Below are 21,967 nucleotides of genomic sequence, written 5' to 3'. Positions count from 1 at the left end.
CAAGCCTCACCCGGTACAGACTATTCTGGAGTCTGCCTGGGTATCAGGAGCTTTTATGTACTTTATTCCTTGTTGATTTTAGTCTTACCTGTCTTTGAATGAAAACCTTTATCTACCCACTGAAAGGACCAACCTCCATTGTAAAGGCCTTTTTTTTAAATGTAGCCTTAGAAGGACTGACCTTGAACTAACAGTAGGAAACATTTGTAAAGAAAGAGCTACGCCCGTGAACCAGCATTTTCTCACGTGCACGGGCGTGTTGTTAAACATTCAGATTTTCCCTCTTTCCTGAAGTGACGCCTTTTTTCCTTGTAATTTCTACTGAAAGCCATGAAAAAAGTCTTTGCAAACAACGAGGGGAAGCTTCTGAGATAAGCCATGCCCAAGTGCCATTTAAAAAATACGGTTTTTGCTTGAAGTTGGTACATTTAATTTTCTAGTTTTTTGCTTCAGACTGGATCCTTTCAATATGATTATGCCACTCTCAGCATGGGTTCCTTGTCAGGGGACGTGGGTTTTTGAATAGGTTTTTGAAGCTTTTTAGCAAATGTCAAATAAACTGACCAGGCACAAACAGAACATGGTAGAGTTGTATGTGTTGTATTTGTTTATAGTGTATAAGCAAAGAAGCATGCTATCACTGGATTTCAGTAACAGAGATGCATGAATTTAAATGTATTCATTTTATTCAAGTAAAACCACTCACTGCCTCAGCTGTTGTTAATTGCCTCTCCTTATCTTGCAAGCTGATTTTAGTAAACGTGGAGATCTTAGAAGAAGGATATGTTTTACTTCAAGAATTCTGTTAGACGCTCTTGAGGAACTTTGTGCTTTCTCTTAAAATCCCCCTCCTCCTGCAGTCCCGGGAGTCTGGAAGAAGCCGCTGGTATTGTCGATGTGCGGTGCACCGTGCAGAGGGTGGGTGTGTGTGTTCTTGTTCCTGGCAAGATTGTGAACATCCAAAGGTCAGTGTCAGGGATACTGCGCCTTCAGACTCCAGCGAGGCAGAGCCCCAGGGGCTGAGAAAGCCTGGACGTGGTGTGGAAATGAAGCAGCCCGAACACCACAGAGGACAAGCAACAGGTAGAGGGCTCCTGCAGGCTTAGGCTTGTAACTCTCAGGCGTACAAGGAAGTAGCAAGGAAGCAGATAGGAGGTGAAGAATTCTTCTAGAGGTAAGAGAAACACTAGAACAGTTACAAACGAGAGGCATTTGACCCATCTAGAAGGGTGTGTAGCTAAGAAATATGCACTTTAGTGAAAGCTCAGGGGTCTCTGGTAGCTTTAGGATTAACAGAACACAATTTGTAACCTGAGATGTCCTGTAACCAGCTGTCTGCCACAAGAGATATTTAACCATTGCTAAAAGGATGCACGTGTGCTAAACACTGATCATGGTAACATTATATTCACTTTGTTTAATGGTTTTTCAGGGAGAAGAATATTAGGAATTGTAAGTTTGACAGTGAAGTTACCCAACTTAAGTGCAATAACAAGCTTTCTTTTTTCATCATTTTCTTTTTTTCTATCCATGTTCTGGACTCTTCCACCTGCAATTTTGTTTCCTAGCTCTGAATTGCAATAAAGTTTGGTTCAACTCCCTTCTGTGCAAGATTAGTTGTACTGTATGTTCAGGGTTCAGGTGCTGTGAAATTCTCCAGGGAACATTTTAGAGAGCCCTCATCTACTTGCAAAGTGTGGTTTTAGAAAGTCAGTTTTCAAGCATTAAGATATATTCATACAGTAAGTAGTATAGTGCCTTTCATGATGCATGATCAGGATACAGTACAACAGTTGGGACTGGTATGTATGCATGAGTCCACTAAATTAATCAGAATTAAAGATGAGCATTAAACTGAGTTTTAAGACAGAATATGAAAGTGCTTACTGAGCTGAAAGAGCTTATAATATATGCTTTGAGGTCATTTGGTCTCAGAGCAACAGTTTCTCAGGATTCTGAGTCTTTCTAGGAGCAGAAGAAGACCAGAATTTATATCACTCACTGCCTTAATCTTTCTGATTTCTGAGCTGTTGAAACGCATCTCTTACAGCTGGGATGATATCCCATGGCATTGGGTCCAAAGCAGACCTGTCAGTTCTAAACACAATAGCAGTAACGTTTAATACTTACTGCTGTCTGTAATTCTCTACAGAGACTGTGGATTCCAGAAGTGTATTTCTCTTTAGGTTCATGTGAAAGTGTCAAATATTCATTGTATGTTCTAACCATTTCATAGATTTAAACAGTGTTTCTGTTGAAGAAATGAACTACTTTACGAGACAGGCAAAGTACAAAAAACTGTGATGCAAATGGTAGTCAGGGATAGGTTTGTGTTGTCTGACCAAAGAGGATGATATTGCACAAATGGAATACATCACTGATTTTCATGTCTTTCTTCTGGCCTGCTGCAAGCCTTGTAGTGTACAAAGAGAGACATACTCTCTTTGAAAACCCTTGAGGCTGTGAGAGGGAAGGGAGCATTGCTGTGTCAAAGAGAACTACTCATGGGATCACCCAAGAGGGGCCAGGGCACCATTTTAGTGAGTTACTTGGTTAAATGTCATTGGATCCCTTATGAGCCTGGGCTGGAGAAGTCCTGGTCATTTTCAGCCTGTCCCATGTCACTGTCAGGGCATCTGTGTTATCAGCAAGGTCAATGGGCCCATCCTGCAGCTGGAAGAATGTCCGTGTGTCTGTCCTATAGTTAGCACCAAATCTGTGCATCTCTCTTATAGGTGGGATAATATCTGTGTGTCTGCCCTGTAGCTGGGACAGCATCTGTGTGTCTGCCCTGTAGCTGGGACAGCATCTGTGTGCCTGTCCTAGTTTAATCCACTTCAGTTACCCATTTCTGTACTTTAAACAATATAAAACCAATTTTCAATGTCTATGAAATAGACTATTTCAAAAGCTGAAATTACTAATTGAAAATCATTTGTGTAAAGTTCTGAAAGGACTTCTTGAGAAAGATAATCTATCTTTTCTTGCCCTCAGTTGATGTTTATAGACATTTTCTTCTTGGGTCGAAGGCACCACCACGTTAGTGTTCAATCATTAAGGGGATTAACAGCTCCAAGAGACAAATTAAATTTTACAACATAATCGTTGTAATTCATATCATTTCCTTAACTGTAGAATTTCATTTGAGAAGAAAGAGCCTCGTTAGTCCTCCTCTGACTTTCCTGTGGATGTTCCAATGACTTCATGGCTCTTGCTGTTCATTGAATTTCTGTGAGATACAATTACTCTTATCAAAGAAGCCACAGGATCTTGCCACTGGCCTAATTTAATTACAAACTCACATTCATATAAAATCTGGAGAATGGAGAATGCTGTTTATTCTGTTTGTGCCGATGCGCTGGATTACCTAGTGGATTACCTAGTGGATGCAGGAATGCTAGTGAACCGTGAGGCTCAGTTTCACTTCTGCATCAGTCAATAAATGCTACCTTTGCTGTACTTTTCTAGGGACACCACAGTAATGTGTTTCCTGGGCATATTCAGACAGGTGCCTTCCAAGAGAGAAAATCACAATTGCTGTCCTCCCTGCTTGAAATATTACTGTTACTGCTTACTTATAATGCAGAATAGCAACACGATTTGTCTGAGAAAAATTCAACAGGATTTCCTCCTAAAGACACGGGGGACTCTGAAAATCTAGATGTGAGTCCAATCTGGATAGTACAGGGGATGTAACAGGAATTCCCACAAAACAAATTATTTCTGTTGTGTTCAGTTTTCTGATTCCAGGAGTAGGGGGTTCTTTGTTGAAAGAAGTGTTGTGATACTTGTTAAATAATTTGGAATAATTTGGCGACGTAAAATGACAGAGGGAGAGTATCAGTTTTAATAGTCCTGTGTGAGCAACAACAGCAAGTAAAGACAAAAGACATGGCTTGACACTGCCCTTGAACACTGTAAGCCACTGATAATGGGTCCAGGAGGCCTAAGCTGTTTTGATGTGTTTTCCTTGTGATGTTTAGGAATGGATGTCTAGGACTAACTAGCAGAGACATTTGACATAGAGGATTTCCCAATGTGATATCACCTTCCTCAGCCCTGGTCAATAATTAATGGAAAGACAACTGCTAAGGATCCTCCTCTGTGTATTTTTATCTAAAGAATAACTGAGACAACAGAACCCTGTTTTCTAAGCTCTGGACAGATTGATGTGTCACCTTTCTCTCCCAAAAGCCAAAAAAGACTCTCACACATCTTTGTAGGTTGTCTGGTTCTGTCACTGTGGTTGGGCCCTATTTAACAGTGAACTGCTTAAATGAAGAACAGCCACTGATATTTTCCCCTGATATAATTCTAGAATAGGTGAATGGTTTTGCTCTCTTTAAACTGCTGGGTTTCACAAAGGCATTCCAAGACTTAGAAGGAGACCTGCAGGAAGTTAAGCCATCTTCCTTCATGGCTGTGCAGTCAGAATGACTGGACAGATCAATCGGCTTCCGATTTTGTAGCTCTAAATTGTAACCCATACTCAGTGAGGGACAGACATGTCCCTACTCAACACGCCATGATCACATGATCTGTGCTGTGTTTCAAGCAGTGACATCAGGTGTTATTCCAGGAGGATTACTGGTTTAAATGGCAAGTATGCAAAACAAGAAAGCCCACAAATTTGTATTCCTGAAAATAGATCGATGCCTTATTCCTGTTCATGACATTGTCCTGCTGGCAACCTAGCTGAATTGATTCATTTCCTGCTTTGAAAGAGCAGAAGAGTCCTGTTATCTAATGTAAATACTACTAACCTTTATAGAAGCGGCTGTTAAATTCTGCTGAGCTCTGGGCACTTTGATCCTAAGGACTTAATTGAAGATGGGTATGGATGTATAAGCAAGCTATATTTCCCCCTTCCCGTTAGAATAAAACTGTATGGTTTTCACCCCAAGGGGCAGACTTTGTGAATCAGACTGCGGAACACTAAAGCCCTTTCAGGATGTCTTTGGTACTGCTGGCTGCTGTTCAGGGTCCTGTTCCACAGGCACAGAGGGAACCTTTTCTTTCCAATTCCCAGCTCAACAATGGCCTGTGGAGAGAGGAGCCGTGTCTCCTGGTTACTATTCATCAGTGGGACTCCCAGTCTGAGCCTGACAGTCCTGGCATTCAGTGTAACCCCCCCAGGGTAGCAGGGCACATTTAGAGTGTATACTAAAAATGTCTTCAGAGGGAGAGGGACACAAAAAGATTGTCAACCAGCGAATGTCTTGAGAGGTGGCCTATTTATTTTCATACTCCTACCCAATTCTGGAAGTAGTCATCTTACATCAACAGTAGCATGAGGTGCGTGTCTTTCCTTTACAAACGTTAACGGAGCTATACCATGGGAAGCCACAATAAGGAGAAAGGTTGAAATGATAAACTTCAAGGGCACAATAAACTGCGAAGCAAACCAAAGAAAGACATGACCAACTAACATGACAAGCCAAATTAACATGGAGCTTTACCATACTTTCTTCTCCGTTTCTTACACCATCTAGGATAGCCTGAGTTAAAGATTGTTTTTCTCCTTATAGGGCTCAGAGTTCTTTTCTAAAGGGAGCTTAAACACTGGAGTTGAGTTGACTCTCCTGATTACATTCTGGCTCTTAAGAAAAGTTATAAATGACAAGAGGCCATTTGGCCTATCTATTGCTTATGGAAGTTAGTAGTTACTATCATTGATCTGAGGATCTCATTAAAGCATTACTTGAAAGAAGCCCAGCTTCAACAACATGGCTGGGTAGCTTTTTTCACACCCACACAACCCTCTGTATAGAGAACTGCTTCTTGTTCTCATTTTTAAAGATAAGATCACTTTATTGGTCATATACAATTTCTTGCATTAGGAATTTGCCTTTTCACATACCCCAGCTTGCTCTCCATGAGACACACAGGCAGGGAGAGAAGCTTGGGGTCAGAGCGCAGGGTCAGCCATTGTACAGCACCCCTGGAGCAGCTGGGGTTAAGGGCCTTGCTCAGGGGCCCAACAGAGTAGGATTCCTCTGCCAGCTGCAGGATTTGAACTGGCAACCTTCCAGCTACAGGCACAGATGCTTAGCCACAGTGCCACCGCTCCACCTATACTTTCATGTTGTTTCCACATGAGTATACTGGTTCATTTTGTTGTTGTTTGTAAACTATGATCAACTCATTTAAAACCGTATACAAACCGTATACAATCTTTGGTCCTGGCAATCATACGGGTAGTCTTTTAAGCCCTGTCTGTTACTTGTGAGGCAGAAACAGCAACGTCTACAAGGCATTGTAGCTGGATTGATTACCATACTGTACCTGGTTCTGGAAGTATAATTTACTGTAAATTGCATGTAACTCTTAACCAAGACATGTAGAACTTTTTAGAGTAGATTCTGTTGAGTTGTTTCCATTGTTGCATTGTGTTCCTATTTAAATGGTCATGTACGACTCCAGTGTATGTATTGCTACATTAGTTGAACATATCCACAGTCCTGTCCTCACCCTGCTCCTACTTGTGTCAGCTTCATGACACCCCCCAGTGCTTATGTTCATATATCCAGAGAGTTGTTTACAATGGATACATTTCCTTCTCCTGGAGTTTTATTGAACTATCAAAACTTTCTGAGAAACTGAGAAGCAGTCAGCTGAACAAAATATCTACATTGATTTCTAGCAGTATCGCCAAGACAGCACTGTGAACACAATTTTACTGTGAGAACCTGAGGTATTTTGAAACATATCAGTCTGTACACCATTATTGCATGCTTCTTTTTATATTTGTGTACAGCAATAACAGAGATTTGCATGTCCACATTAGAGTTCCCACAGAAGGTTAAAAGTCACATAAAGCTGTTTAAGTTTGTTGGAGAAAAATGGATTTGATTTTGTTTAACGATTGTTTTAATATTACTGCAGCCTAATGAGGAACAACTGGTATTCTTCACTTTTATAGATTTGTGCTGTAGTGCATTAGAATCATAGTATTTAACTCAATAGAATGTGTGTTTTGGTTTTGAAGAGCATGTAGGTCTTTAATTTAACAGTAGTTGCAGTTTAATATGCAATATAATTTAAATTATGTTTTAGGTTTTATTTAATTTCACATTGGATTTGGATAAGGATATATTATTCAGTTGCACAAACTGAATATGCAAAGACAAATATTGTTTGATTTGCATTTTGTTTATATTTAATAACAAGTATTTTGCCTCAATACTGGTTGTAAAAAATGCAGAAATTGTGCAATATTTTGTCCCTGAAAACAAAGTTGATAAATAGGTTGTTGTGATATTTTAGGGATAAGAATTCTTCAGTTTTTGCATTGGTGAACTAAGCTATTAGAGAATGCTATTATCAGGCATTCTGGCAATACTGTTGTTAGTAAAAAGTCTTTAAAAGTTTGAGAACAAATTGTAGATTATACACAAGAGAAGGCAACAAGTCTTATCAGTTATTATTAATGTCCAATGGTCTCATTTATAACCTCTCTAGAGATAACAAAATGTATGTAAAAATAGGGATATGGAATAAAATAAAGTATTTAAGAAGTGCTGTGATGACTTTTGAAACTTTATAAGTAAAAGCACTTTACCTTTTATCCAGTGAATCCTATCCTGCTGCACCAGAACTACAGTGACAGCTTTTGACTATATCCATTTCTCCTGGTTCAGTTAAAAACATTCAGTTGAAAAGGAGCCCGAATGGGCGGCACAACTGGTTTTCTAGAGAAACACTAGACGTGGCGGAGAATTCAGGTCAGAAACTCCCGGTGTCCTAGCAACAAAGGGGCAGTGGTGTTTCTCCCTGTCCCCCCCACCACGGTGAATCATGTAGCTGCAAATATTGGCCCATGTGGTTGGCTGCACCAGGCAGAGCGAATATCATTCACTTCCTCGCGGAGCTGCTTGTTGTCCAGCACTGGTGTCCCAATCCGTGCAGAATTCATAAGCAGCTTATCCAGCCCAGCACGGCCCTGCCGGGAATCTGATGGAATCAAGTGGACGGCCGGTCAGATCGCTGCGCCCACTGAGTGACCGGGATCTCTCTCACGTTTCAGATGCAGACAGGGACTGAAGTGCCTGCTCTGTGACAGGGCATCCCTCTGTGGACAGGGAGAGGGCTGGGAAACTAACCACAGGGCGCCTGTGACGGGTAAGAGAGCTCGCAGCTCGGACCAAGGTGCTAAGGACTCAGTGGTCCGAGTTGCAACGGAACTTATTTTGCTGAGAAAGGAACAAGACAAACGCGTACCTATAGCCCGAGATAGCTGAGTTTAATCCTGTCAATGTTCTCTTTTCTAATTAAATGCCTTGGGTTTGCTGTAGCATAAATACAGCTGAGAGCTTTTTTTCTCATTTTTTTTCTGACAGAGGTAACCTTTGGACTTTCTGGTTAATCTGCTCTAGGATTTGCTCAGTGGAAAATGATCCATATACAGCATTATTAAGAATGAGGATTATTTTTCTTTTTTTTGTGTGCTGTTGGTTTGGTTTAGGAATTTCAGTGTTCCAGTTCACCTTTGAAATCAAGTCTCTTGAAGTGACAGGAATTTGCACATTTACGGATCCACTTTCTGGTGCCAGGTGGAAAAGCTCTCTTTGCCTGTTTTGTGGTTTATTATTACAAGGCAGTTTTCAAAACGAAGATGAGTCTGTTTCAAACAAGTTTAAGGAACAGAAATGTGGTTCTACCACCAGCTAGACCCACAAGCATTATGGATTAAAGGTTGTGTTCTATAACATATGCTTTGTAACAGGACAGTAGGTTCAGGCAAAATGGAGATTCTTATCTGAACCTACTGCCCTCTTACACCTTAAAATACTGTAAATTATGCGTTATTATCTTGCAGATAAATGGGGATAGACAGGTTATTGGGGAAAGACAGAATCAGTTTATTTTTGGAGGGGAACACATTACTCACTACACATCTTTTTGGGACATTTGCTGAATTGTTTGGGGTCTGGTCCCTCACCCCACGTGGGTTAGACTTGATAAAGCTGAGCAGCTTCAAAGAGTGGCCCAGGGTAAGGTTTCCACTGGTGATTCTCAGAACGTGTTCCTCAGAATACGGGAGACGCCTCTTGCCCCCTGACAGCACCTACCCTATGGGAAGGGGGCGGACAGGCAGAGTTGGTGGCTTGGTGATCCTGAGCTCTGAAACTGATTCTCGAGTTTCAGTCACAGATTTAAACCGCGCTGCTGTGGATCATATACTTTTGTTCCCACTGGGAAACACACTGAGTAAACATAGGATCAAATATATATGAGCACAATGCACCTTCAGAGTAAAAATGTGTAATTATAGCTCACATGCATGGCATAGTAAATGATTGCATGTCTGCTTTTGTGTTACATTGGTACAATAGCAGGGATATGTAACACCTGGGAGATGTATAATCAACTACTGAGGTTATCCTAGTGTTTGTTTATGATGACTTAGAATTCTGAAATGATGATAATAATAATAATTGCTTGATTTTGTATAACACCTCTGTGCTTTGAAGGATACCAAAGAACTTTTACATATAGAAAGGAGCTTACTTCAACCAGAACTGATGTGAAGAACCCATCTGGGTAGTCATTCTGTATCAGCAGCCAGGTTGAGAAGTTAGAATTGACTTCAAGAATTGAATTAAAGGAGAAATTAAGAAGGGGGCCAGATTGTGCAAGCCCAGAGGGCAATTTAGCCAGGATACCCCTACTCCCAGGTGTCACACTCGTAAACCCCTCCTCTTAATGACGCTCCAGCTCTTCCTTGTTTTGTACTCATCTCCTGCACCTGCCTCCAGTTCCTGCCCCCTGTCCTATATAAGCCAGACGTTTCTGCCTATCTGGGCTCAGCTTTGGAAGATGGACGCCCAGAAGCCCGCCTACCCGCGAGTCCAGGAGCGACTCGACGGCACAGGCTTCACAACGGTGTCCTGACCTTCTGGGTCCAGGACTGGGAGCGCCTGGCCCTGTTACCCCCTTTTATTCCCCCGACCCTTCGCCAGATCCCGCTCCGGCTTTTAACTCTGTTCGTCTTTGTCTTGGATGGACCACCCGGCTCTGGACATTTGCTTCGCCAAGGATTTCTCTGTGGACACCCTTTGGACTGTTTGCCTCGGACACCCCCCCCCCCCCAACACCAGCACACCTAGAACACGCCCCCTGTTTTCCTTCCGGCCCCTTTGCATGCTTTTGTCCTCGTGTTTTCCTCACTTCTCTCCAGATTGTGCTGTCTGCATAGGGTCCTTGAAGAAACGCTTCGTGACACCAGGATTAACACCCCTTCGGACAGTGAAATGTGATCTTTAATAATCAAGTAGTCAGGACCTCAGCTTTTCAGGCCTCATTCAAAAGACAGCACCTCCTACAGTAGTGTGTTTGGTCGCCACAGTGAGGCATTGGATTAAAATTGTAGTCCACGTAGAAGACCGTCCCCTACTGGTCAACCAACACAATTTACAGCAGTAAGCTGGTTTTTCAAATCCTATCTTCCATCACAGCATTGTCTGGACCAGCCTTGCCGAGCTTCTGAGATCAGACAAGATTGGGCTACAAGGTGGTAACTGCGTTCAAAGTAAACAAAAAAACACAATTAAATTAATAAAATGACAGCAAGGCTCACAGGCTAAAACTGGAAGTGTAACAAGTGCTGTACAAAACAATGGAAAGTGAAAAGTCACACAATGTCAGTTGTGTACGGACGGTGCAGATACAGGCAGTCATGACACAGTACTGGCATGTGTTTCACATTTACAGTGAGTAATTAGCAAATTACAGTACCAGATTCAAACTTAAAAGAATTTGTGCAATTTAAATTGGCAGTAGCAAAAGGATGCTGTTGAGAGCTGAAAGGTCACGGGTGCAGTGGGGTCAGGGACCAGGCAGGTCTGATTTCTGGGTTAGTCCACTCCTTCCCCGAGGCAGTCTGGCTGAAGAGGGGGTGCAGGGTGACATAAGAGGGGGTGCAGGGTGAGGTAAGAGACTGTAGAGAAGAAGGAGTAGGGTAGTTCATAAGTAAAGTTAAAATACTGCAGGGACAATGATGCTGGAAGTGCAGTTACTGAAGGAGCCGGCTGAGAGCTGAGAGAACAGGTGGGGCCTGACCAGCCGCTGAAGTTTGGTCTGAGACTGAGAAGTTCTGGTTTCTGGGGTAGCTGCTGCCACCTCTGAGGAGAAGAGTGTCTGAAGAGGAGGAGGAGAGGGCGAGCAAGGGTGCAGGGAGACCGAGGAGAGGCAGGAGCACAGGGGCTGACACAGCGGTAGGAGGGATCTAGGGTATGGAAGCAGATGTGAGAGGGAAACTAGTGGAGAAATTGGATTCATGCAACAGCTTGAGAAAATCATTCAATTGTCAATCTATGCGCTGAGGCAAGGACAATATTTAAATGTTTCAGAATTAATACATGTTTTCTCAATGATTAAATGCGTTAATCTTTGGTCTCTGTTCGACAGTTATGTCATAGTCTGTTCTTTCTTTATTGCCCCGAGAACAGTAGTGCTCTTAATTGAAAGCACAGGTGATGTCAAGTTTACTTCCGTGAACTTCAGTGGGCAGTGAAAGCTATGCAGATTTAGCCATGTACAGTTACCTGTGTGGGACGTGATGAGGTTCTCAGAGCTCGTTAGCATTAACAGCTCATGTTTGACTTCAGCACCATGTAAGCAATGGCAGGTAGATGATTCATTGTTTTGCTGTACTTACAGGCAAATCCCTGTCAGATCGTCTCAGGTGAGAGGTCTTGTAATTACAGCAGCCTGATGAGCACAGATGTTCATTCTGCTTGAAAGAGCTCAGAGAAATAAACGAAGCCAGATAATAAAGCGTCATAGCTGTGCCCTAGGTGTCTTAGGCTCACTAAGCAACCATATTTGATGTCATAGCCAAAGTCAATATCACAGAGCAAAGTGCTTTGTAAGGAAGGTAAAGTAAGGTAAGGCCAATTAGAGCTCTGTGCCTCTCAGCCTGGTGGTAGCACATACAAAGCCTAGTTTCCTGGACAGGTACCTGAGAAACATTAAAAAGCTTAATATTAAAATTTAAAAAAAGGCTTGCTTATGTTCCAATTTCCCACAGCTTGGTTGATGGTAGCATTCAGTCTTTTCAAAACAGCTTTGTTTTTTTAAAGACACATTTGCACGGTTTTCAGGAGCAAAAAAAAAGAAATTGCAATATTTTCACATTTATGTGAAGAAAAGCCTGTGTCAGGCCTCCTAGGGTCACTAGGACCTTGAAGGTCACAGAGTGTTCTGGTCTTATTCAAACTGAGCTCCTAATTACCTGGTTTTCCTAAATCTTGGCAATCCTGCAGGATGCTGCTGTTATCATCCTCTCTGCTGCCTTGTACCTGTCTCTCACTGCAGAAGATGTGTAGCTATGACATTTCTACCTACCTTTCCATTTACTTTTGCCCTTATTTCATAACAAGTGCTTGAATCCTTGCCATTGAAACCCCTTTTGTCACCCTATCTGGCTCTCCTCGCCTGCAGTGGGAGCTCTGAAAAGCCGCCCTCCACTGAAGCAGTAATCATGGACTGATTTGGCAGGGTAGTCCAACTACATTTGTTCCACAATGTCACACATACAGTATTGTGTGGTTTGTATTGCCTTGTTCTGTATCGCCAACCATTGCGTTTCTCAGAGTTTCACTCAGCCTGGATGCATCAGAGGAGTGGCTTCCAAGCTGGGCCTCATGGGGTCCTCAGAGACAGGCCATCCCAAGAGGAGCCTAGATGAATTTCACTAAAAAGACTCATTCCATTAATACTCCAATGATGATTGTTTTTTCTGACTTTTCTCTGTTTCACAACAAGTATCTTCACTGTTCTTTGGTTCGACGTTTAAAGGGCACACTCTGGCCTGAAGGTGGCCCATGAATACATTGTTAAAATAACAAACACATCACCGACCACAGACTGTGGTTATAAGGAAGGCGTCATCTAAGGCCTTTCAGTCAAATTATTCAATCAGAATTTGCATATAGATACAGTCGCCACCTGTCCAGGTTTGGCCAATACTGTGCTCTTTTTTAGGTGGATGTCCAGGAAACTGTTATGCTTCACAGGAATTTTTGAGTTCCATGTTTTTGCCAGATCTGTGATCCTGAGTTGAGAATCCCTCAATAAAATGGTTTATACGTGTGGTTCTTCCATCTTCCTGATTTGTGAGCTATACTACTACCCATGTGGCTCATTAGTTAGCACACATCCACTTTACTGGACAGCAGCAGCAGCCAATCAGCTGTGCCAGGGGACACCACAGCTGACAGGCACATTACATTGCATAGTCCTGTACTAAGGCTGGGTAACGTATTTGGCAGATTTGAGTGGATTGTGAGGATTGTTCAATTAGAGCTCCTACACAAAAGGAGCAAGGCTTGATGAAACAGATGAAATGCTTATTCTTCATACGTGAAACAAAAAGTTAATATAGCATAACTTAAAAATGAAAAAGTCAATTTTCACAAGCCAAACATTTTTTTTAGGAAGGGGGCTGTCTGAAACAACAGGGTTAAATGTAAGTATTTACTGTTTCACTAAGTGCAGACAGTTTTACATTGGGCACATAGGAAGCTAATGCTTTTTTATGTAACGGCTTTGTAGTTTTATTCAAGCTGGAGGTGGCAACCCAACTCAAGCGCCAGGATGTCCTGTACTTGTCCTTATCAGATGATCTCTCGCCCTTGATGGCAATCACTGGCCAGCATAAAAGCTGAGCAGCGCACAAATGATTTACTTGTGTTACAGTACCTGCCTTTCATACTTTATAAGAACCTGTAGCAAAGGTCACGTTGATTCCTTTTGTCTGTGTGGGTGTTTCACAAGTGTTTTTTAAAAAAAATACACACACCAGGAGCCTTGTACAACTCCGGTGCATGTATTGAAAAAGCCTTGTGGGGAAAAGATCAGTCTGAGGAGTTTTTCCATGTAACTTGATACATCCCTGCGTCCCGTCCTTAACTAGCTGAAGTCCTTAGTTGTACACAAAGCCACCTTGCTCTGCAATGGCTGAGTCTTTGGACCTCATTTCAGCCAAATTGTTTTTTAAAACTTCTCTGGTCCTTTTAGACAAATGTTCTTCCGTGGGGTTTCTTCCAAGCAACAGCTGGATGACATTAGTAATTCTTCAACTAACTTCTAATAAACAAGCTAGATAAGCCACTTGGCTCCTCTTGTTTGTAACCTGTATTATGTTCTGATGAACATTGCTGTAGAAAAAGACACTTGCCTAAGACTTGTCTTCTGCTTTCCAAGTGGATCTAACTAAAATATTAAGGGGGGTATTCAGGGATCTCATTCTATTAGATGTTATAATAGGACCTGGCAAAGTACTTCAACCTTTACCCACCCTGTGTCACAAAATCTAGGCCTCAAGTGATTTGAACTTACTGTTAGTTTACACCCTCTAGGTTAATCAAAACTGTCCAACACACCTTAAATAATTTTTAAATCTGAGATTCTTACATTTACATTTCCTTAAAGGCCCTGGTACTTTTGTTACAGCAGATACTGCAACTCAGGAAGATATTTTATTCCTTTTGGAATTTTGAAGTCGTCGGTATCAGAAACTGCTAAACAGAGTTGACTCGTTCTATACTGTGCAGTTTGTTTTGTAAGAACAGATATTTCTACAGGAGCTCTCGTTTTTGAAAACATGAGAAGACCCATTTTCAGACTGGCACTGGTGTCCTTAGGCATTTGTCAACGCTGCCTGGATGCATTATTGTAAGAATCACTGGCTGTGAAGAGGAATTCTTTGTGCAAACAGTGGACTCGATGAAACCACCGCAGAAAGCTTGCAATTCAGCTCACGTGATGCATGCGCTTATCGTCACAGGGGACAGGAACGCTGTGCTTACTAAACAGTCGCTGCTCAGTGAACTGTTCAACGGCACTGCTCAGTCGCTGACAGAAGAAGCCAGCTGCACGTATAGGTTCAGGGGGAGAGAAGGAGAGGGGTAAGGCCTGGCTGCTCTTTGATTCCCCTGCGCTTGTGCCAGAACCATTGCCTGGGCCCCAGCTGCCACAGAGCAGTGCTCACCTGGTCATTGGCGTGGCAGTCCAGAAGAACAGGGCAGACAGAATGACAGCAGTGCTGCAGCAGGAATTGTGGGATGGCGCTCCCAGCCTCTGCCGGTGAGAGTCATAGGGCAATATTATTAAATTAAAGATACTTCTAGGCAAATGTTATTATTGTTCTGTGCAATATAAATCTCATTTGCACATATACTGTATGATATGCTTAGATATTAGGTGACTGGTGAGTCTTGGCAGATCCTGTCTTGAGCTGTGTCCTCCACGCCTAAATATTTTGGTTGCATCTATTAATTGTGGTCTGAGGTGGGTGGGCTTGGGGTTGTTATTCGACTGGAGGGCACACTTAGACCCCCAGTCTTCCCTGATGAGGTGAACCATTGAAATCAAAGACCCGATCCAGGTGAGAAATGAAGTGTTGAGCTGTCACTTCAGTAAATCTCTGAGTGAAAGAAAGTTGCTTGTCTGTTGCGAGGGAAAGTGGTCTTGTCATTTAGATGCTGCAGTGGTTAACCATTCTTTGTGACGTGTAAGAGAAAAACAGAGCAGTGAGCTGTGAGTGAGATAGGCTTCTGTAGAACACCCCCCTAGTCGTATTGTTGTACATAACTTCAGACCCATGTGTGTAACACTGTTATCAATGATTGCATAAGGCATTTTGCTGTGCTGAGTTAAATCCTGGCTGTAAGACAGAATGGAATGTCCCCTAAGCCTTGGACTGAAAAGCTGAGAAGTGGCTTGAATTCCTCTTTAAGAGGTTCACCTCTTCCTGGGGGGTAAGTTTATTCTTTAAGGGCTTTGCAAAGGATAACCTAAATTAGTTTCATTAATGGTCTTTATTCTCTAAGCTTTAAAATGAGTTATTATGAGTTTTTTTATTTGCATTTGCCCCCTTAACGTTTTAAAATTTGTTTAGAAATAAGGGATGGTTTATGAATCCATGAAGTAAGTTACGCTCTGAAAATCAAAGGCAATTTCATTCTCTGCCCTAGAGCCATTGGCAGAACAATTTTGTATGACTTTGTAGTTTTCCTCCAGTGCTTATTTGAGAATAAAAAATAAATTGCTCATCTGTTAGAAGGAGCAGGATTTTGATTCTTTTGGACATGATATTCCCCATGTGCCATTATTTTGTGCTTTTATCTAAAGGAACTGAAAAACAAGGATGTTTTTGAAACGTCTGTCTGTCTTTTGTCTGTGTCTGGGGCAGCTGAGATAATTAAGCAATCAAGTGACAATGGAATGGATCATTTTCAGGAAATAGGAGACAGAGGTGAAGGTTTGGCAGCACAATTTTCTTTTTTTGACTTATATGACAAATAGTGGGAGTGTTCTCTGATGTACGGTATCTCTTTATACACTTATATAGATAGTTTTACAAACCCCAAATTGCTGTTTTTTTATTTTTTATCCAGTGAGAAGTGCCATTTTTGAATAAATGATTTGTCATTTTTGTGCAATGATAATAATGTTTGATTCTTTTTCAATTTGTTTGCATTCTGTTTGAAAGTCTGCAGGACTACCCCAGTCCTGGAGTAACTATTCTGGACAAAAATGCAGTTGCATTTTTCTTTCGATCAGCCAGTCACAACCACAACCTTCTTACACTACTTTGGAAACATTGGGCTTGTTTTGGAGAGCAATTTCTCCAACAGTTGTAGCATAGGCACGTCTTACCCTACAGAAATTTCATCTGTCCCTTGAGGTCTGCCAGTTCTCTTTGTGTCAATTATAATTCAGTCAGGTCATGGGCTCGAATCTTCTTTGTTTCACGTCCAGCAGTGAAATGTATCCTAACTTTTAAATGTTAGCCATTCATCATCGGCATTTTCTCACAGCTATATCTAACACAGGGTGAACATCATCATGCAGTTCCTGTTTCACTGCCACAGTTTTGCCTGCTTTTTGTACAAGATCTAGGTATCAGTCAGCTGTTTTTGCAAACACAGCTCTGTTGAACACTTTCCATAGGCAGATTAAAGGATTGTACTGTTACCAATAGAGGGTTACGAAAATGATGAAAAGCAGGAATTGACCGAGTGGTTTAGTCAATAGGTAAAATAAATAGTAATAACCTCCAGCTTGTAAGTGATTTCTCTATAATATACTCAAGCAGCTGGTATAACTAATAATTAAAGACGTGAATTATTTATTCTCTGGCACAGCTTTGGTGAAAAGAGTTTATAATCCAAGCACACTTGGTTAAACAAATACTTATTACAATGACGAGACACAAACTACACTACACACAACAAAAGCATACAACACACAAATTACTATATTCCCAGAATGTACAAACAAGGTGTTTCAGAGACCTTGCATTCTGGTCACCCAGAAAACCCCCAGACTGCTACTAAGCATTAATTTAATGCCTACAGAGGCCAAATAGGAAATAAGCTGCCTTCTAAATAAATGCAATGCAACCTGCAGTTAAATCTCTCTCTGCACCCCAGATGCCACAAAATAAATGGGAGCCCTATTCTATAATGGACCCTAAGCAGGAAAGACGTTTTTAACCAAAGTATCTTTTACCCAGAAAACCCAAGTTCCCTAAAAACACAGAATAGCACGCTCCCTCTATCAAGGTTCAGATACTTAGCTCAAGTCACGTTTGGTTTGGATGACCATGAAGTAGGGGCTCTCGCCTGGTGTTTCTGTACTGGTCATTGACAATCATTAATACATGACTTAATTACTTAGGTACACCAAGGTTGACCTTACAATTGTTTCTGCTCAAGGGACCCCCTACATCTCAGCAAACATCCTCTCTGCTTTGAAGCTAGAAGTGTTTACTCTGCCAAGTGTCACAAACTTTATCTCAAATCTAAGAGATACTTCCCAGTCACCTAAAGCTGTAACACTTATTTGATAAATTGTGTGGATTGGTTTTTAAAAATGATACAGCTCTTCCTTGGCAAACACATAAGTGGGTCCTCACCATTTTGTTTCAAAATTGAGGAGGCTTGAAGAAGTAATGTGCTTCGGTACACGTAAATCTATTTAACGTGTACATTTTAAACCAGTGACCAAAGGCTTCCTGAACATACTGTAGAGCTTAATTCCTTTTGACTAAGTTAGCAATGTGGGAACTTGGATCTTATTTTATATTCAATTGCAACTTTAGTGACACCTTTGTGTGTTCTGTAATTTTCTAATTTGCTCATCAAAGCAGAGACGTGCCACACTTTATTGCTGTTTTTTCACCTGAATGTCAAGGGACACGGAGGTGACACCAGACTTTCTGGAGCAGTGTCCTCCAATGCCGAGTGTCTCTGTGGTGAAGTGCCTGAAAGAACGGCACTCTTAGTCACCGAGCAAGGTGAAAGAGCCATTGAGGGCTAGGCGAGGCGCTGTGTTCCTGGCTTCTCTTAGTGGAAACGTATCGCTCATACACGTACGGACTCTAGTTTTGGATCTGGCATCTGAGGCAGCGTCCGACATCATCAGCTGGGCAGTGACATCACTTTAACACTCTCCTTTTATACACATGACCTGTTACACTCGCACAAAACTTCTCTTAATGTAGCATGTGGTTGTGTTCTTCCCTGATTTCACTCTGTAAACCAATAAGGCCATTGATTTTAGATGCATAATTGCCCTTCCATGTACATACAATGTACATACAGCGAGTTACACATAATTTAAGCAGATATAGTTACATTTCATATGGTTCAGTATGCAACTAAGATACGTAACCATGTATCTGACAATAATAATCCAACTACCAGAAAAACCAAACTGCCACAGGCCCTGGAAGGGCCAAGGAATCAAAAGAATTTATCGTGCCACTAACAGTAAGCCAGGTTCAGCTCGCACAAGTGTCTGTCCTATACCTTTAAAGAAATCCTAATTTAGGTACAAGAAAACACAGTGGCCTCTCCTCTGCTTGCTTAGTTCAATTAAATGATGATGATCTCAGACAGCATAAGAGTCAGAAACAAAAGCACCTCTGGAGGAATGATAATCTGCGGACTTATTGTGCTCAACTCTTACTTTGAGCTGTATTGAGATGAACACATCTTTTTACGCACACAGTGCTCTGAGGACCATTCACATCAAGAACCCTCACCTGCATTTGCACAGCTTCACTCCTGTAAAAACTCAGAAGGTTAGAAAAGTCTGGAAACGGTTTACATCTAGTGCAACTGCGTAATCACTGCCATGGTGAGAAAACTGTATTGAGACAATGCACCAGCAGTGTATTTATTTCTTTTGACAGCAGGGTTAATCTTGCGTCTGTGGCTTCTCTCTGTGTGCTTCTGAACTCTGCCCCATGGCTGAACACTTCACCATTAATTAAACTGAACACCATGATTGTTATTCTTTCCTGGTGGGCATTCGTGTCTGGTTCTAGTATCATCACCAGAAATGTCTTTATTTGAACTAATTGAAGCAGAGAAGAAGAAATATCAGCAGCTTTTTACCAGATGCTATTTGGAAAACACTTCTAAACCTTGTTGCCCTCACAGCCTCTCCATGGTTTCCCTTACTTTCTAGGAAACTGTGTGGGTCAAATAGTGGAGGTTGAATCAAGGTGTCATTCTGTCTGTCCGTTTCATTCCATGGTGCCATCATCCAGATGAAAACTCTGCCAAACAATTTCTCTCTGACTCTGTGTTCCAGTAATAATCACATTGTGGCTGCCAAGCTAATGGACTCAAAAACAGGGGAATCTGAAGGAAGCAGCGAAGATGTTTCAGGTAGGGGCCTCCCCAGTTTGACAATTTACTTTATTTAGTATATTTTTTTATTTATATCGATTTCAAATAAACTATACGCATCTACACGAACAGGGTTTTACAGGCTGATCTTAATAAAAATAAGTAAATGTTTATCTAAAAGGTTATATTAAATATGGGGCAGCTTGGTGGCACAGTGGTTAGTGTTGCAGCCTGTCAACGCTGGGGCCCTGTGTTCAGTTCCTGTGTGGAGTTTTGTATGTTCTCCTCATGTTCGCAGGGGTTTTTTTCAGGTGTTCTGGTTTCCTCCCACAGTCCAAAAACATCCTGGTAGGTTACTTGGTTTCTGGGAAAAATTAGCCCCGGTATGAGTGTACAGTATCTGTGTCTGTGTGTGCCCTGTGATGGACTGACGTCCCATCCTTGTTTGCTGGGATAAACTATGGCTTCCCTGCCACCCTGAATTGGAAGGATTCTATTGATTATTAGTGGCTGACCCTACGCTCTGACCCCAAGCTTCTCTCCCTGTCTGTGTGTCTCAGGGAGAGCAAGTTGGGGTGTGCGAAAAGACAAACTCCTAATACAAGAAATTGTATATGGCCAATAAAGTGATCTTATCTTATTATATTTTAACTTTGTTTGAGATATCCTTATTAGAAGTAATCTATATCTAAAGAGAATGTGTGTTATTTAAAGAAATAGAAACAGCCTGTTATACCCTTTTTAAATTTGAATAGGTATTGAGCAGAGATCCTAAACTGTACACTTAAGTTTATATCCTAGAGAGGGTCTTGTGCAAAGGAGCAACATACCTCAAAAAACAACATATCTTATGGACATGGAAGGACAAAATACCACATTAAATAATGCTAGGAACTAATCTAATATATATAATCTTAATTATATTAATAATAGATGAGCAAATCTCCAGGGCCGGATGATACTCTACCAGCTGTACTTAAGAAAGCAAGAGGTGTTAATCTACTCAAGACAGGGATGATACCCACTGACGGGACAATTGCTATGTACAGTAGTACCCATTTTACTAGGTTTTTATTTGAAATTCCATTTCAGAATGTTTGAACATTTGTTTTTCACTTGGAGGTTGCGTAATATAGGTAAAATAAATGAGGATTTAATGTGCATTGATTTCAGGCTATTAAGCTACAAAATGTGTTAGTTTGGTAGATACTGTATATACAGTAGAAGGAAACAAAGAGCTAATCATCACAAAATGTAGATGCTTGTGTTCACAACATTGACATTCTGTTGACTTGGGGAAGTAATAAAAAGGCAAACAAAATGTTAGGATAGAGTATATAGTTAAACTTACAGATGTTAAAAGAAGGGATGTTATGTTACAGCTTTACAAAAGATGAGCAAGACCTCATTTAGAATATTGTGTATGGTTGTGGTCATGACGTAAAGGACAGCTACTGTATTGCAGCTCTGGACTAAGTTCAGAGAAGAGCAAGCAGAAACATTCCAGGGCTCAAAGGAATACCCAACACAAAAGAACTGAAAACACAAAAGAACGGAATGTTTTTAATCTGAAACCCAGCAGACTATAAGGGGGCTTGGTTTAAGTATTCCAAGTCCTCAAAGGCATTGACAGTTCAACTCAGTGGACTCCTTGAGGCTCAACAGTGAAACATGAAGCAGAGGAGAAGGGACTAAGCAGTTCATATGAAGTACACCAGGCCATGGTGTCATAGGACTGTCATGGATTATACTTTACACACATACAAACAAACAGACAGGTGTGTTTATACTGCTGGTACTGTATGTAGAGATGTGGGATACAGGATTAAAAGGATTAGGGACCAAACTGTGGGTTTTGATAGATTATAGAACTGCCAGTGTTCATCTCCACAAAATGCAAATAAGTCATCAAAACCCCGTGTTTTTATATTATTTATGTAATTATAATGTCATATGTTGGTAAAATACAGTACATGTTAGCAAACTGACTTTGCATCAGGGATGAAGTGCGGGAAGGAATGGTGAAATTTTTGTTTTCAGGGAAGAAGAAGTCGAAGTTCAAGACGTTTAAGATGCGGTTGTTCGGAAAGAGGAAGAGGAAGGAGGGAGGGAAGAGTGGGCTGAAGCTGAGCCAGTCCAGCAGTGACATCACCGCTCCCGAATCCATGAGAGCCGTTTATGACTCAGAAGAGGAGTCTGGGTAACTCTACTCTCAATTCAAGGGAGTTCTGGTTGTGTTCGGGGTCAATACTTTCCTTTAGGTCACCTTTTTCACTTCACAAGGCTGCTGTGTGTTACACTCTGAGTGCCTGCCATTA

At 41.5% G+C, this 21,967-nt stretch overlaps 1 protein-coding gene across 3 annotated transcripts in view; it reads left to right on the top strand.

Moving 5' to 3' along the window:
• The window catches only part of cracdla (cracd like a), a 54,658-nt gene that overhangs the window by 10,351 nt on the left and 22,340 nt on the right, over window positions 1–21,967 (top strand). The window contains exons 2-4 of one of the 3 annotated variants that reach the window (XM_088914938.1): window positions 8,027–8,121; window positions 19,612–19,688; window positions 21,690–21,849. In XM_088914938.1, coding sequence (XP_088771064.1) covers window positions 19,640–19,688; window positions 21,690–21,849 — 209 coding nt within the window. In that variant the 5' untranslated portion in view covers window positions 8,027–8,121; window positions 19,612–19,639. Of the gene's footprint in view, window positions 1–8,026; window positions 8,122–15,037; window positions 15,091–19,611; window positions 19,689–21,689; window positions 21,850–21,967 lie in introns of those variants that run through there. The other 2 variants (XM_088914939.1, XM_088914937.1) reach the window with 2 other exon arrangements.

The sequence above is a fragment of the Atractosteus spatula genome, chromosome 4 (genome assembly GCF_055471065.1).
Source record: "Atractosteus spatula isolate fAtrSpa1 chromosome 4, fAtrSpa1.hap1, whole genome shotgun sequence".
NCBI classification, from domain to species: domain Eukaryota; kingdom Metazoa; phylum Chordata; class Actinopteri; order Semionotiformes; family Lepisosteidae; genus Atractosteus; species Atractosteus spatula.
The sequence above is the reverse complement of the archived record's forward strand: the minus strand, read 5'-3'. Positions and strand labels throughout refer to the sequence as shown.